Source organism: Corvus cornix, chromosome 3, assembly GCF_000738735.6.
Source record: "Corvus cornix cornix isolate S_Up_H32 chromosome 3, ASM73873v5, whole genome shotgun sequence".
Taxonomy (NCBI): Eukaryota; Metazoa; Chordata; class Aves; order Passeriformes; family Corvidae; genus Corvus; species Corvus cornix.
Window position 1 is genome coordinate 15,432,938 of NC_047056.1, and position 17,556 is coordinate 15,450,493.

Sequence of the window (17,556 nt, forward strand, 5' to 3'; positions counted from 1 at the left end):
GATTTCTTTTCCACTGGTGTATCTCAGTGTTGTGTGATTTGCCCCTTGAGCATGGCTGTGGCTGCACTGGAGGGTTGTGGCATCATCCCCAGAGCCCCTCCACAGAGAAAGGCTTCTCTCCCATCCACGTCATGTTTTTTTCTCTCTCTGGCTGTCCCTTATCTCTTGTAAATGCCAGAGGAGTTTTTAATGGCAGCCTTTGAGGCTGTTTCCTTATGTTCTCTTGTCTACCAGGCTGCCTCAGTGTCCTGGCTGTTCCACGAAAAGGCCACGTCCCGAGTTAGCATCCCATTAGCTGCTCTTAACAAGTGAGGCTTTGAAAAAAGGGCTGAAAACTTCAAAACTTCATCTCTAGAAATAATTAATGCTGAAAGAGCCATGGTGGCAACCAGAGGGAGAGGAGGAGAAGGGTGTGATATGGGAGGAAAACATGATGACCAAGTCAGAGAGCAAATAGCTGTGATTTTTCTTTCCATTGCTGCACTTTATTATGATTAAGTGATTGTGTGGGTGAAGGATACACTGGTAGTTGTGTGTGTCTGAGCTATGACAGTAATTTGTTCTTGTTTGCTCCTTTTCTCTCTCTCTTTCTCTAAGTGGTGCTTATAAAATAACTAGCATAGTGCAAATATTTTCTGAACAAAAAGGTCGAGAGTTCAAAAACTAATGAAGGACCAGAGTCGTCCTCCGTTGCCAGCTCTCAATTGCTCAGCCTCAGAGTAAGCAGGCTGTGCCACGGTTTATGGCACTTTCTTACCAGCTACAAACTGCCCCAGAAATAATGGAGAAATGGTAAAAATAAAGACTTGTAGCACAAGATTTCACTTGGCTGAACTGTGGCATGTCTAGAAGTGAACTGTTCTCTGAATGTTACAGATAAAGAATGGCTTTTATGGTTATGTGATTCTGTAGCAATTAAACAGCCTGACTGTGGCTGTCTGTGCACGAAGGGCAAGAGCTCTAAGTCAGCATTAGCTGATCTTAATTAATGGAGTAATGTACATGCAGGTGGTTTTTGTCTATATGAACTCTGCCTTTCTTGTGCTTTCAGGCAAATGTGAATGTGTTCTGACAGAACAAGAGTAACTTTCTATCAAATGAGCGATGTTTATATGTACCCCCTGGTGTTTCATTGTACTCAATTCCTCCTCAGGCATTGGCAATTTTTTTGCTTGCTCCCTCATCAGGCAGGAGCAGTGGGGAGGAAGAACTTTGGGGACAACACGCCCTGCATAAGGATGCAATGAGTGTTTAATTTCAGTGCACAATTCAGAACCATGAAGGCAAGATTAATGATTTACTGCTTGCAGTCCTGCTCTGAGGACATCCAGCTGAGCCCTTTACCAAAGACACTTTGTTTGATGAAGTGTAGTTTATTAATTGGTTTAAAGACCTGTCCTTTTTCCAGGCCACCAGCCAGTTCAGTGCTTGGCAGATGTGAGTGTTGTTACTTGGCCTTGACTTGTGTTTCGTCAGCATTTTGTCTGCAGTGGAGGCTTGCAGTCTGCTCTCTAGCAGGAAGGTACTGCTCATCCTTAGGGTTAATTTCTTGTTTATAACTTTAATGCCTTCCCAGCGCTTCCTTGTAACATGTCCAGTCTCCAAGAGCGTAAGCCTGTGTTGAAAGAACTGATGTGAAGAGATTCCTGCACAGGTCTGGCAGGCATCCAGGTTTTTGCCCTGATGGCAGCAGCATGTGTACCTTTGCCGTCAGCACTGAGTTGCTACAGCTTGTCATCAAAAAAATAATCCCCTCTCCCCCTCCTGATTCTATTTTTGGAAACAGCTACACCATTCTTAGTAAAATGCTGTTTTGTTTGGTGGGGGAAGGAGGGGAAACCTCACCAGGAGCAGATGCCCAGTATGGAAAATCTCTGTCCATATTCCAAATGATGCATAAGCTATATAGTATTATGTTGTATAGTTTGAAGCTCAAAGTATTATTCAAGCAGTGCTGTACTGCTGTGGGGCATTCTGCTTTCTCTGATTGAGAGGGTCTGTACATCAGATGCTCTGAACAGCTCATAGAACTTAGAACTCCCTTCAATCCCCAACCTGTGAGAGCTGTGGGGATTCATGGGCAGTTTGTTTATCTGTTTCTACACAGCTGTCTCAGATTATACGTGTAAAACAAAATACACTGGATTTGTGAACTGCTTGCAGATTTGAGCTTTGTGTGATTTGAGTTTGATTTGAATCATGTTTGTTGTTTCTTCATAGATGGCTTGCAGGTGATCCGTGTGCAAGTGCCTCAAGATTCTCCCACAAGATGTGTTCCCCAAATCCAGCAAACTGGGTCACCTTTGATGATGAGCCACTCTTCCAGTCACCTCAGAAGTTGGTTGATAATCAGAGTAGTTGCAAAGCAAATGGTCTTAAGCTCAACTTGTCCAATGTTCATGAGTCTTCAAGTAGGTCATCCTCTACAGGCAGCACTCCACTCTCATCTCCTGTAGTTGATTTCTACCTAAGTCCTGGACCCCCCAGCAACTCTCCACTTACTACACCTACCAGAGACTACCCGGGAAACCTGTGCTTTCCAAAGTCTGGGGTTCACATGCTTTATCCCATCCCTGAATGGCCAACAAATGTTAACCCTCCTCCATCCCCCGGGATTTGCTCATCCCTAGCCTCACAGAAACCAAGCAACCTTCCTTTGAACCCCTCACCTAATGACCATCCAGTTAAGGCTTTGGTCTCCAAATCAGCAGATGAAGGAAGCCCTAACCCACCAGGAAGCTCTGAGGAGCTGGCTCCAGGACACTTCCCGTACTTCCACAGTGACTGTGCTTTTTCCAGTCCTTTTTGGAAGGAAGGGTGCTCCCTTAGCACGTTGCCAGCTAATGTTAGCATGCACAGGAAGGACAAAGTGCTCGACAGGAGCGGGTGTCATCCTAGAGACAAAGAAACTTGTCATGATCAGAAGAGCCTTAACCAGGGCTCCTTCAGTTACATCTGTGAGAGGCTTGAACATCTGCAAGCTGACAACTGTGAGGCTGTGGAAAACCCACCCATCTCCAGCACCCACGCGTGGCACAAGCTCTCCCCCACCATCCCACGCAGCCTTTTCAGGAGCCGGAAATCAGATGGGTGGCCGTTCATGCTGAGGATTCCTGAAAAGAAGAACATGATGTCATCTCGGCAGTGGGGCCCTATTTACCTGAGTGTCCTGGCTGGAGGGGTGTTGCAGATGTATTACGAAAAGGGCCTCGAGAAACCTTTCAAGGAATTCCAGCTGCAGCCGCAGTGCAAGCTGTCCGAACCCAAACTGGAGAGCTACAATGTCTCAGGAAAAATCCACACTGTGAAGATCGAGTGCGTGTCTTACACGGAGAAGAGGAGGTACCATCCCAAAGTAGAGGTGATCCATGAGCCGGAGGTGGAGCAGATGTTAAAGCTGGGCACCACAGATTATAACGACTTCACCGATTTCCTCGTGACGGTCGAGGAGGAGCTCATGAAACTTCCTACTGTTTCCAGACAAAAGAGGAATTATGAAGAGCAGGAAATGACTCTGGAGATAGTGGATAACTTTTGGGGGAAAGTCACTAAGGCAGAAGGAAAACTCGTAGAAAGTGCAGTCATCACACACATTTACTGCCTGTGTTTTGTGAACGGTGGTGCTGAGTGTTTTCTAACCCTGAACGACCTGGAGCTCCAGAAGAGGGACGAGCGTTACTTTGAGAAGGAGCAGGAGAGGAAGTGGATCGATATTCTCGACTGCCATTTCCATAACTGTGTGAAAAAGCAGGAGTTTGAGCAATCACGGATTATTAAGTTTACACCCCTGGATGCCTGCAGGCTGGAACTGATGCGTTTCAGGACACGCTACAGCGGGCAAGACCTTCCCTTTTCTGTGAAGGCTGCAGTGGTGGTTCAGGGGGCTTACATTGAACTTCAGGCTTTCATAAACATGTCTTCAACTGCTCAGATCCTGACACGTTCACCCTCTGCAAAATACTGTGAAAATGTTATGATACGCTTTCCTGTTCCCACACAGTGGATCAAAGCACTTTGGACCATGAACCTCCAAAGGCAAAAGTCCCTAAAAGCAAAAATGAATAGGAGAGCATGCCTTGGGGCTTTGCATGAGGTTGAATCTGATCCCGTAATCCAAGTCTCGGTTGGAACAGCAAAATACGAGAGTGCCTACAGGGCCGTGGTGTGGAAGATTGACAGGCTTCCAGATAAAAATTCAAGTAAATAATCTGTGCTATAAAGTGATGGGCTTGGGTGTGTGTCTCCACTGGGTTTATGCTTGTGTACCTCCATCAGCTGTCGTGGTTTGGGATTTATCTGTGGGATGTTGTTGGTAGAAGCTGGAGTAATCTTTTAGGAAAAGAGATTGCAGACTTACAGATTTTTTTTAAAACGATGTTTTCCTAATTTATTTGATGGAGGCAGATGTACTGTCAGTCATTTCAAGTGTGCAGTATCATGGAAGTGGAGCTGATCATTCTGAGTAAACCTCAAGTCTGTAGTAGTAAGGCTGATGGGGGAAGGGTTTATGCTTCCTGTGTACCAGCTGGGCAATGGGTGGGATGGGAAGCAGAAGTTGGTTGGTAAAATGGTATCACAACATCACACAGCTAATAGGAAAGGTGGTGTTGTCACTGCTGTGTCTTGGCTTTCTAGCATCACTTAAGAAATGGTAGGTATGATACAGAACTAGAAGGTGCTGTGGTTAAATTTGCTGTAGGAAGGCAACTGTGCTTTTGCAAAGGCTGATTGCTATTACCTCTTTCATGGGTTTGTGCATTGAGATTGTACATTCATGGCAAAAACTGCACTGACAAACAATGCCTCCCACTTTATTCCCATTTCTTTCTGGTGGTGGTACCTCACTGAAAACTTGTATTGCAGCAAAAGCAGCTATGTTTTTAATTGAACACATGGAAGTAGTTAATTTACCTTAATTTAAAGGAGAAAATTTTACTTTTTGAAAAAGAAAAATATAAATATTTGGGTTTAAATTTCCAGTTTTTAGTCATTTTACCAGTACCTTTCTAAAGACATGGTACTTTCCTAAAGGCATAAAAATTCTTGAGGAATACAGTATCCTGCTTCGAGTTTTGTAGAGTGAAGGCATTTGATCCTTTGTTTGATCCTTTGCATTACGTGTACCTGAGGCTTTGGGGATCTGTGTAAGACAAGGGCACCTGTCTTTTTTTGTATTTCATGTAAAATATCTGTAAAATCTGTACTTTTAAAAAGGGAGTAAGTGTGTGTTACTAACATATGGATTGTCTGAGTCTTATATTATCCTGTCTGGGCTAGCTGCCTCTTTAAAATATCCAGAAAAGATTTTATCTTCCTAAGTCCTGGTTTCAGGTATTCTACTACTAAGCCAGGACTAATGGTGGGGGAAGGATGATGACAGAGAGAGGGAAGATAAGGACATGGGCTGCGGAGACTGGAAAATGGACAGGGAGGGCAGAGGAGTTGATGGAGAGATAGATGTAGGAGAACTAGAAGGCAGAAGGAGATTCTTCGGGTCTTCAAAATTCCTGTCCTGTGCTCCAGGTTTCAGAGATTTGCACCATGTTGCTGTGATCCATGTGTTTTCCCAAGGCTTACAGGACTGTTTTTAGTATTCTTTGCTATTTAATGTAGGTTTGCTTCTGTAAAATCAAGTCAGCAGTTTAGGCAATTTTAAGGAAGATTATAAGCCGTCCAAATTCCCTGCAGTTCTTTCACATGAAGATTTGATGTGCAAAATTAACTTCAGATTTAATTTATTTGAAAGTAAGAATTGGGGTTTTTTTTTTGAGGCATTCCACAACTTTACATTATTTTCTACCAGTAGCTTAAACTTTTGACATTTGAATAATTTCTCTAGCTGAGATCTGCAGAATCATTTGTCTCTGTGAAATGTTCGTGCATTTGAAAAAACGTTTTGGTAGTAATACTGCCCAGTCAAATTTTAAACCTCTTTATCAAGTGCTCTGTACACAGTTATGAGTTTAAAAATAGAGCTGTCCCAAGGCATGCCAAAAGTCTGGAGACAGTCAAACTAATAGAAATATGTAAACTTTCATAATGTGTTTACCGCAGGCAGAAAAATGTGCTGAGGATTTTGCTTTCAAAAAGCCTCTGTCCAAGGCTTCTTAAAAAAAAAATAAAAAAGGAAGGGAGAAGGAAGTGTTGCCTACAGTTATATTGTGGCTCCATTTATAGACATTGAAATATGTTAATATTCACTGGATTCTACTAAAGTGTTTTCTTGGAAAAGTGCTGGCCAAATGAAGTCAGTAAGAGCTGCAAGAAACACCAGACTAATAAAAGCTGCCTGTGCCTATTCAGATATATGAATGTTGAGTTTGGAGTCTGAATTTTAGCATTATTTACAAAAAAATAAAAAAGAAAGAAAAGGGAAAAAGCAATAGGCTTTGAAGGGCTGATCCAGTGAAATTTCTGCAAATTGAGTCTATGTTTGTGAAACTGGGGCTTCGTGTAAGGAAACACAGAACATGTTATGATTTTAGCGCAGTACTGGGGCCAGACTTTGCAGTGGAGAAGCTGTGTCAGCTGCTTCCCAGGGAGTTCCCAGGGAGCAGGGGAGAGACTAGACTGCAAACTGCTGTGCTTTAATCACTTGCTGTGTAAATTTGAGCCCTGTGGTGCTTCCTGCTAGGACACCTTGAGCCGTTGTGTAAAGCAACAGTACTTCAGCTGATTATTTCTTCTTTCATTCTGCATCATGCAGCCACACTGAGGAAGCAGGGGCTAATGACACAGCAAATTGGAGCTAGGGGAGCTTATGGCTGCTGGCAGTCCTGTTACTGCCTTCAGCATCTGTGCATGGACTCTGCTGTGGGAGGTGATGTGTTTCCCAGCAACCACCAGATGCTGCTTTTCTTATTTTCTAAACTGCCTGGGTGGAAACTCAAAGCCATGACTTTTTCAGGTGGGCTCCATCCCTGCCCAGCCACCTTCTTCTGGCACTGGCACCACTGTGAACTGCTGCTTGGTGGTGGTACTGTCCCACTCTTCTATTTCCTATGCACTTCTCCCAGCAGGTTGGACAAACGTACCCATTTAGACATAGCTGCAGGAGTTATTAACTTCTAATAACCCTAATGTAAATCTGTTCTTAGTAATTGTGTATGTTTTCATGTTCAAAATAAGAGTTTTAGAACTGGACCTATTTTGGCAAAAATAGAATTATTACATAACTAAGATAACCAGTACATTATTTTGGCTTTAATTGCTTTGCTTCATGAGCGTTTCTCAGATCAAGGTTGCTTGAATGCTACTTACACAGGTGAAATAGGTCTAAACAGTGTTAATAAGTGCAAAGTTAGATTATTAATTGCTTTTGAAATGCTATATGAATGCTAAATTATATTTGGAATCTACTTTCATAATTTTACTGATCTTTTGTTTGTTCTGGCTTTTTTGTTGGTATTCTTTGGAGAAAGAGCAAGAATTTGGAATGCTTTTAGGAAACAAGAACCAGATTTTCAGATTAAAAATCAGACTAAAATCTCTCAATTCACTGAAGTCTTAACAAGTTGCATAGACACCTAAACTGCAGGGTTTCTGTCTCATAAGTCAGATAGTAAAAGCTCAGTTATGTCCCCAAATTATCTGGTTGCCTTTCAGGTTTGATTTCATCAGTCCAGGTGGTCATGTCTCCATGGTGCCTGATGGGCCACATTCTGGATAGCTGGGCTTGAAAATGTCATCTTGAAAATGTCAGGGCTCTGAATATGTCACCTTAGTACACTGTGCCTGCTCCAACCCACCTGTCTTTCTACAGCACCTCCTTTTCCCTCCTTCTGGCCAACACCTGCCTTTTTCAGTTTCTTTTGCAAAAGGATCTTCTACACACAGCCTCTCTTCTTCTAACTCCAGTGTAACACAAGGCCTGGGAAGCAGTGGTTTCATGGAGCAGAGATGACAAGAACTGCTCAGTTTTAGGTGAAAACTACGGTGATATTCACGGTCTTCCAAAATGCTGCTCAGTCACTTTGTCATCTGACAGCCAATGGGAAGAAATTGCTCTACTCTCCCAGCACAGCCCAGCAGTGGCAGAAGAACTCCACAAGTGAAGGGGTGAGTACCTCCTTCTGACCTTGGTGTTGGTACAAGAGACAGATGGGCTGGGGGGAACCCTGTGTTTTAGGAATAGGCAAAAAGGTCCAATGGAAGCTGCTCCAGAGGACCCAAGGCAGTAGCCTTATACAAATCCCAAACTTACTGTCTCTGCCATTGCAGGTTGCAACCTAAGGAAAAGGAAGCACCCCAGAATTCACTCCATCCCAACACCAAGACCACCTCATGGGTGTGGGTCAGCTGGAATATAAACCCAGAAGTTTCTTTGAAGGCTAGATGGTCCTAGAATCACAACTATACCATGTCTGGCAGGAAAACCTTCAGCAGCGGACTAAGAGGTATGGCCCATTTATGCCTGGACTCAAGCGGACATCTATTATCCAACACTTACCATCCGACATCTGCCCAGGAAAATTCCAAGCAATGATTACTTCTGGATTCCATTTCTCAGAAGACAAAATAATTTACTAGACAATTCCCATTGCTGTTTGTTTCTTCATAGGCCTCCCCCCCAAAAAAAACCCCAGGAAGATTGTGAATTTGATCTCCAAAAGCCTTTAGATCTATGCCGGTTGCCTTCTACCACAAATGAACTACAAGCAACAAACCATTTTTCCTGAGATCCTTGATTAACCACAGCCCCAGAGGCAGAGTGTGCCTTTTTCCTGGCCAAGACATGCCATGGTGCTGCAATTCCTGCTGTCCTTCCCAGGATGCTTCACTTGTGGCTGACACTGCTCAGCCTGTGCAGCCCAACCCAGCAAACAGCACAAAGACCAGGTCAAGTGAGTGTGTTGCCAAGCTGCATCCTGGCATCACCATGGGAGATGGGAGCAGGTTCTGGGAGCCAAAAGGACCACAGTTCGGATGGGATGACATCTTGCAGTGTGGCTCTGGAAGAGGATGTTCCTTGTGGTGTCCTGTTGCTGGGATGATGAAGGATTCAAGGATGGAGAGGCCTGCATCAACAAAGGCTCATTCCACCATGTCCAGGCAGTCTGGAAGAGGGACTGTGGACCAAGAGAGTATTAGTGCAGGAGAAATGTGCTTGGACACAGCAAGAGGTGACCAGCAGCAGGTCATGGACAAGGCTCACATCACAGAGATGCAGAGATCTGCCTGTCCCTGGGTGCATGAGTGATGAAACACCATCTCCTCCTCACACTTGTTCCATTCTGCAGCTTCATTCTCAAGACGTTAGCAGGTGGCTGTAATCCTTATTTCTGACTTTGTTCCCTCCTCTATTTCCATAATAAAATCCCTTATGTTGCAGTTTTACTGGTCTCTGTGTTTTGTGTTACTGTCCTGAGACTTCAGCCACATGCTGCATGCCCCTGGCATGGCACTCCTCGCAGATTGAGGGCCTTTGTGCTCCAGTGCCTTGCAGGACCCTCTCCTGAGGTGTGCCCAGAGGTGTGTGTAATGTTACATGCAAAACCTGCAGCACAGACAGGCACCCAGCCCAAGGCTCCTAGGAGCAATGGAGATGCAGCTTTTTTATTTATTTTTGCCATACAAAATGCCTGTGAGCCTGTGGATGTGGAATATTACCATGATTTTTCCCATGGGATGGATAAAGCTCAGTTTATGTTAACTCCATCTTCAGTATTTCCTTTGTTCTGATACGAAATTGATTCCTGTCACTGGAGAAAGCCAGTGCATAAAGAATGGGACGTTTTTTCCTGAACTTTGAGATTCCATTCAGTGTAATGGATGAAAACCAAATATACTCTGCCAGGCTTGCCTTTGACAAAACACAGGCAATCCTTTCTCTGCTTTTTTTTTTTTTTCCCCCTGCCTGCAGCCAAAACATAGTTGTCTATGCTGATGATTAAAATCCTGGAGAGAAGGAGAAATGCAGAATTGCTTCGTTTTGCCCTGAAGAATTTGGAGAGGATTCTTTTCATTATATTAAATTGTATTATCCTGATTTCACACACATGGTGAGTCTGCTGACTCCAGTTGCTTTGGGAAGCGGGCTTTCACCTTGCTGTTCCAGGAGAAGTGCCTGTCCTTATCATTGTCCCATGTAAGAAATGCTAAAGCAAGTGATCCTTGGGATCATCCCTAGGATGATTAAAGTAATTCAGAATATGCTGCACAAATCCTTCATGACTCTGCTTTATAACATCACAGTTACTTTAGCAATACTTTTTTTTTGGCAGAAATGGGGTTTGTTCTTTTCCAAGCTAGATAGGGACTCCAGGTAGCCCTTATCCTGGCAGGTGGGATGTATCTTGTTTGAGCAGCACTCTGAGCTGCACCTTTATCTCCCTGCTGTGGACATACTGTAATAAATGGTGGTACACAAGATAGCTGTAGTACTTGAAATAAGCACTGCAGTAAAATTTCTACAGCAGACAGCTCTGGAAAGGGGGTTATTGGATGCAGGGCAATATCTCTGCCTTGGCCACACTGGGACCTTCCAGCTTTTATTTTTCTGTAAGAGTAAGAAATGCATTTTTAAGGGAAAACTGAGATTCCATCAAATAGTCTGAATTTAGCAACAGAGCACTAAGTTTGTAATATTTTTCTCTCAATGAGAAGCTGAAAGGATCTGGTAAATCTTGTGTAAATTGATTTGTAAAATTGACTGTGAAAAATGTGCTGAAGCAGACAAAAAATAAATAAGGGGCTACCCTATGCCCAAGTAGCAAAAGCTTATAGATAGAATAATCTTGTATCATAACAACAGCTCTGTTTATAAAAGGTAAAGCTGTACTCTCTCGCTAGGAGATGAGCCTTACACTGTAAACAAAGAAAAGGTAATTCACTAATGGTGTGGTGGTTTTCTTTTTCTTTTCCAAGGTTTGGATCATCCACACAGCCTGTCTTACAAACTGGAACTCGGGTCAGACCAGGAGATACCATCTGACTGGTATCCATTTGCTACTGTCCAATTTGTTGTTCATGATACCTGTGCCTCAGGAACAGAAGTGAAGTCCCTGGGCATAGAGAGTGATCTGCAGCCCCAGAAACACGTGGTTCAGAAAGCTTTTTACAATTGCCAGGTATTCTCAGGGCTATGCTTTCCATGTTTTCCTCCTCCCTCCCTGCTCCCCAATACAGTATTTGAAAGGCAAATGTGCTTTGTATTCTAAACACATCTTGCACATACTTTTGATAATGACTTGGAGCAAAAGAATCATTAAATAATAATTCCTTGTCTGATCAAAGATGAGTATGAAAAATAGGACTGTGAATGCAGTTTTGTTTTTCCTCAGTTGAGCTATTTTTGGGAGTAGTGGTTTTGAAATCTGTTTGGTCTGGAAATATTTTGATTTTGTGTCAAAGCTTTTTCCATGCCATTGCTGCTATTCACACTTTCAATGTCCAGTTATTTGCTAATTCTACCTGCTGCTTTTTGTTTTCTGCCTACAGGTTGAAATTGAAAAGAAGTGGATTAGGCTTGATGGAGAAGACCCAGATAAGGCCGGCAACTGCCTAATGCAATGAAAGAGGACAGGAGGCACCATTATAGGATATTAGTAGGAATCAATTTACATAGGAAATTCTATTGTTAGAAGAAGCGCGGTGACCTAGTCTAGGGTAAACATGGTCATTGAATTTTTTTTTTAGTGCTTAAGGGTTTGAGTCTGCAAATCAGTACTCATTTGACTGGCCTGCATTCAAGTAAACTTCCTGTTATGGGAGTCCTGGGATGAATGAGGTCTCCTTGTCAGAGCTGCAGGATGTGAGCACTTCATTGACTGATTCTAATATATTATTTTCCTGTTGTGTAGCTTTAACTTGGGAATGATCTCATACTCCATATTGAAACCTAATGGCACTGATCAAAGGGTTCATGTCACTTGGACACATAATATTTGGTAATAAAAGCTGCCAGAGTGTGTATGTGCAGACCAGCACCTGTGTAAGGTCCAGCAGGACCAATTAAATTTTTTAGTGCTGTTTGAAAACTAAAGTCCCTCCTGTTTCAGTGCTCCTTGAAGTACGTGAACAGAACAAGTCCAAATAATATTCTCAACAAGAGCCTTAATTAATGAGTTGCAAACTGGGTGATTTCGTTGGGAAAAAGGGTCCTCTGCAATAATATTCTTTATTTTTCCATGGCTGCAACTGTTTCCTCCTCAGCACTTTATAGGTTCACTCTAAGTAATCTGTTGGGCAAAAAAACCATATGGCAGATGTGATTGAAGTTTCTGTGCCAGCATTAGACAGTTCTTTTTCACTACTGTAGCAAGTGAGATAAGGGGTGGGTTCTCAGAGTGTAAATCAGTCCAGGCCTATTTCATCTGATGGGGCTTTGAGAATTTACAGCAGAAGTTTTCCCCCACAAGCTGGAGAAAAGACTGGTTGCTGCTGTTTGCCCGGTGTCTCCTTTAGGATGCAAGTTCCAGATGTTGGTATGGAAACTGCAGGAGCTGTGGCTTTGAGTAACTTTTCAGACATGCCTGGGAAGGGAGATGTTTTTGTGCTACTGGCTCTAAAGGCATTTTCCATGGGGAAATAATGCAGGAATGGACTGTCACAGGAGACATGAAGCTGTGATGCTTCATTCAGGCAGCCTGAGCTACTAATCACTAATGTCAGTGTGTTAACTGTGTTTTCAACAAACAGTTGGCCTTTAGGGAAAGGCTCTAATACTTCCCTTCAGCCATTATCCCCCTTGTCATTTTCTGCAGGCTGTAATTCCAAGTTTGAAAAAATATGATAAATGAAAAAAAAGCTCGTGATACTTTTTTTTTTTTTTGGCTGCAGTTTTCCTAAAATTATCCTTACTTCAAACAAAAATTACTGGAGAACAAAAATGTAGTAATGCACTGCCTCACTTTATATTTTGTAGAGCTTGTAAATGTTTATATGAACACTGTGTAGAAATACAGATAAATGTTATTCCCCAAAAGTAGAAATATGTGGGATATACACAGAGAAAATTACCAGTCTGAGGAAACAGAAGACCATAATATGAACCTAGTTCATCACAATAAACTTTTCCCCCCATCCGGAAGCTGAGAATGAAATGGGTAATAGATTCTATAGTAAGTCCTGAGGGCAGGTTTTTTATGGGTATTGCATTGCCAAAACCCCAAATAGACTATTATGGTATTTGGGCTTCTCTATATATCCCTTTTATTAGCAGATTATATTGTTATAAATCTAAGCAAGCGTTGGACTGTAGTAGTGATCCAAATATGTCTCAGCTGTTGCATCCTCCATCTGTGTTTTGACTTGAGAAGCCATTAGCACCTTCAAGTCATGTTTGGTGTGTTTTATTAATAATTTTGGTTTATATTCTGCTCAGCTGAACCAAGGGGTACAGTGTGCACCAGGGCAAAGTGTTTATACTTGGCAACATGGCAACCTCTGCAGTTTGCTGAAGGCCACGGTTGTACTACAGCTCCAATATTTATTAACCTCTTTGCTCAGTGAGGTAGAGGAAGCAAAATATGCATTGCAATTACCCGTGGTTTCCTTTGTCTGAGGCTGACTTGTTTTGATTGGCATTAATACAGCTAATTCAGTAAACCTATTAACAGTGGTTGCTCTCCAAAGCCTGTCTCGCCCAGCTGGCCGCTATCTTTCTGTTCTTAAGAAGGAGGAACCTGAATATATCCATTCCACCTCTCTTTCACCTTAGGATCTCCATTCACAGCACTCACCTCCTGGGCATTGGTACCTAGTGGTGTTACAGGTTCTGCAGAAGCAGGGGCTGCTTTTCTGCTCTCAGGTGTCTGCTGTGTCTCAGGATGTGTTTAAGGAGCCTGTGTAGTGTTGACCCTTCAAGGTACAAGCTCTTGTTTGCAGTAAGTGGCTTAAATAATGAATGACCACCTTACAAGTCACCATTCCTGCTAGAGAGTTGTATTAGGGTGTTATGGTGCAAATGCTCATTCAGACTTACTGAACTCATTAACATAAAAAGGTCAAGCTACAGCTTTATCTGTGTTGCAAACTCTTGGATTTTCATCTGAAGCTTGCAAGCCTCACAATGCACTTTAATCAGAATTGGATCAGGATCACAGGGAATTAATTCCATAGAAATACTGCTACACTGAAAGAAAGTTACTTTGTTTAATACATGGCTTTTGGTTTGACAATTACTTGACAATTAGTGCAGCCTAAGGTGGAATAATTGCCCTGTTCAGTCTCACACTGATGTTTATATGTCTTAATGTCAGAATATTTAAAAATATGCTGCAGTCTAATGAACGAAAATTTGGGTTGTCTGACCTTTTTCCCCCCATCGAATTCTAACTTTCTCTTCTTTTGCGACGTGTCAAACCAGAAACACCCAGACTTCCCCTTTCTTCTGCGTTGTCTTGAGCATAACCTACCGAACAAATATTCTTAACTTTAAGAATAAACTCTTAACTTTAAGACTCATTGCTAACATTTTCCTTGAATGTTGCAGCAGCTGATAGTGAGTAAACATATGGGCTCTGAATTCTTTAGGAATCTGGTGTACAAGTAGTCTAATTGTAATTTTGGGGGGGGAATGGAGATGAGGAACAGTTGCTATAAGCTGTTAAGATGCTCAGTGTCCAGCTAGCAGAAGGACTGGAGCTTTAAATAATCCAGGAGGTACTGACATCATGTGAGGAACTGGGTTTCACACGTATCTGATCTTGCTTCCCCCAGCGAGTGCCTGCAGTTGCTGAAATGCTTCCAACTGTCTGGGTCACTTAAGATGCTGACATTTCACTAACATTTACTTCAGGGCAGTATTTAGGTATTATCTGTGTTTCCTTCACAAAGGACCAGCAGGTTTTGGGATATTTTATACTTAAAACAGAAATCAATGAGAACAACTATTTTTATAGCGTGTTTGCCTTACTTACAAAGGGTTGCACTTGCTGAAACCGACAAACTTTATCTTTGCATTCATCTTTCTCATACTAATTGTATTACTCCAGGTAAATGGCACTTGATGTAGTTTTTGGATTCAAACACCCATTGAAGTCAATGGAAGTCTTTTAACTGACAAAATGGGATCTGCATCAAAGTCTCTAAGAATAAAAGAGAGGCAAAAAAAAGAAGAAGAAAGGACTAGTGGTAATGGTCTGTAGATGATTTTTTATGTTAGTAAGTAAGAAACCTGAAACGCCTGCTTATTCCAACCAGAAGAGAGCACAAAGGATAGGAAAAGAGGTGTTACTGGATGTCACAGCTGAAGCTTTGCAGTGATTGGGAACAATGGTTCTGTTGCCCCTGGGTAGCAGCTCTCGAGAAATGAGGATGATGATGCACTCCATTGATACCAAGCTACTGTCATCCTTATGCTCCTTGCTTTGATTTCCTTCAGATTCTGTATTAGTTGTCCAAAAGTATTTTACGTCTGAACACATGTTTTCACATGTTACTTTTGGTTGTGTTTATTTGCTTGGCAGACTTCTTAGCTGCGGTATTGGTGTCCATACTTCTATTTTGCATTTATTTGTCTTTTTGTTACTTAACACAGTAACTAAGTGCTGCAGTTAGTAGTTCTTAGCAATAATTTTGATAACTCTGAAGCAGTGCTGTTACTCCTAATGGAAACTATAATTTTATTTGGGTCTTTTGTCAGTATAAGTACAAACAGATCATGCTGATAATCTTGTAATAACATTTTGTAGATTGCATATTGATTAAAAAAATAAAGTTGTATTTCAAACTAGCAGTTTCTTGTCCCCTCACTAGAAATATATCGAGCTAGTTTTGAATTTACTGTAGTTAACTGGTTGATCTTGATCTTCAGATATTGCAGCTCATTAGAAAGAACAGTTCTAGTCTGTGAGTGGGGAATATCACTCCTCAAATTAGATAAAGCTGGTTGCAGAAAGCTCAGAGATGCACTGTATTACATTTATCATGGAATGGTTTGGGGTGGAAGGGACCTTGAAGATTATCCAGTTCCAATTCCCCTGCCATGGGTAGGGACAATTTTCACTGGACCAGGTTGTGGAAGTCCCAGCCAACCATGGACACTTCCAGGGTTGTGGCATCCACAGCTTCTCTGGGCAACCTATGTGTCATAGGTTAGCAAGCATAGTCCCGGAAGGGACGTCCTTGCTAAGGGGTGCTTACAGTTTCCTCTGGGAACTGATAGAACCTATCAGCTGGCCAGTTTGAATATGGACAATTCTCTAAGCCACTTAAAGTTGTGATCACCTCTGTGATCCACATTTAAGAATAGGCAAACTCCCCCTCCAAGCTCTCTCTCGTTTCCGGCGCTGGGACAGGTGGCTGCGGGCCCCGAGTGGGGGCCAGCGGGCCCGGCCAGGCCCTGCTTGGGCCAGGCCGGGCCGGGCCACGGCCATCCTGAAGCCATGGACCTGTTCCAGCCGTGGAACCCCCCCCACTGCCTTGCCGTGGGCAGCCGGAGCGGCTCGGCTCTCCCCCCTCTCCACTGCAATACGAAAAATTCAACATTCCAGCTGCAAAGCTGCAAGGCCGAGGTGAGATTAACCCTTTTTATTGCTGTGAAGAGCTGAAAACCTGAGGGAAGAGAGAGAGGAGGTGCTTAAAGCTGAAATTCTGTTGTGAAGCTATGATATATCAGAGTATCCTGCTGTAATTTCATGAAGATATGGGGGGTGGAGTGTTCAACTCGTGAGCAAAAGCACCTGCGCTGAGATAGGCAGATGCTGATGCAGCTGTAATTTCATGAGAAGTTTGGACAGGGAGAGATGAACCAGATGAGGACTTTTGCTCCAAAAGGGAAAGGAGAAAACCTCAGTCCCTAGACATGCTCCCAGAGATAGTCCTAAAGATGAAGATGATGAAGACCCTTTGCTCCCAGGGAAGGAGAAGGGCCTCTGTTTTTGTTTCTGAACGGCTCAACCTTAAAATTGTACCCCAAAAAACTTCAAGAGTGGACCCTCGAAAGCAGTTGCGGGAAAAGCTGCAAGTCGGGGGAAAGGACCCACACGCAGGCAGAGAGACTCCTCTTCCTAAATGGACTGAACAATATTTGGAAGTGGGCGGCTGTCTCGTTGTGATAATGTTTTCATAGCATGAGCAAGAAGAGACTTCTCTTTCTAAATGGACTGAACAAGGTTATTATGGAAGTGGTAACAGACTGAACATCTTAAGGTTGTCTTTTCACATTGTCAGTGGGAGAAGGGAGGAAGGTGGGGGGAGGAGGAGAGTTCTGAAGGTGGTATAATTTTTTTTCTTCTTCTTTTAGGTCTGTTAATAAACTTCTTTATATTCTTTCAAGTTTGGTGCCTGTTTTGCATTTCTCCTAATTCTTATCTCACAGCAGATAAACAGTAATGAGTATTTTGGACCAAACCACTACACTATGCCAGTGCCTCACCACCCTCACAGTAAAGAATTTTTTCCTAACATCTAATCCAAACCTGCCCTCTTTCAATTTAAAGCCATTCCCCCTTGTCCTATCACTAGTTGCTCTCGTAACAGCTTTTTGTAGCCCCCTTTGGGTACTGGAAGGTGCTGTAAGGTCTCCCTGGAGCTTTTCTCTTTTCCAGGCTGAACAACCCCAGCTCTCTCCGTCTGTCTTCACGGGAGAAGGGCTCCAGCCCTCTGAGCATC

The 17,556-nt window shown here is 42.8% G+C and overlaps 1 protein-coding gene across 5 annotated transcripts in view; it reads left to right on the top strand.

Annotated features, from left to right (window-relative positions):
• STON1 (stonin 1) overlaps positions 1-17,556 on the top strand; it is a 43,685-nt gene that overhangs the window by 8,520 nt on the left and 17,609 nt on the right. For 3 of the 5 annotated variants that reach the window (XM_010393533.4, XM_010393534.4, XM_010393535.4), the window contains exons 2-4: positions 2,221-4,199; positions 10,867-11,069; positions 11,440-15,679. In XM_010393533.4, the coding sequence (XP_010391835.1) occupies positions 2,270-4,199; positions 10,867-11,069; positions 11,440-11,514 (2,208 nt within the window). In that variant the 5' untranslated portion in view covers positions 2,221-2,269 and the 3' untranslated portion in view covers positions 11,515-15,679. Of the gene's footprint in view, positions 1-1,415; positions 1,523-2,220; positions 4,200-10,866; positions 11,070-11,439; positions 15,680-17,556 lie in introns of those variants that run through there. The other 2 variants (XM_010393536.4, XM_010393537.4) reach the window with 2 other exon arrangements.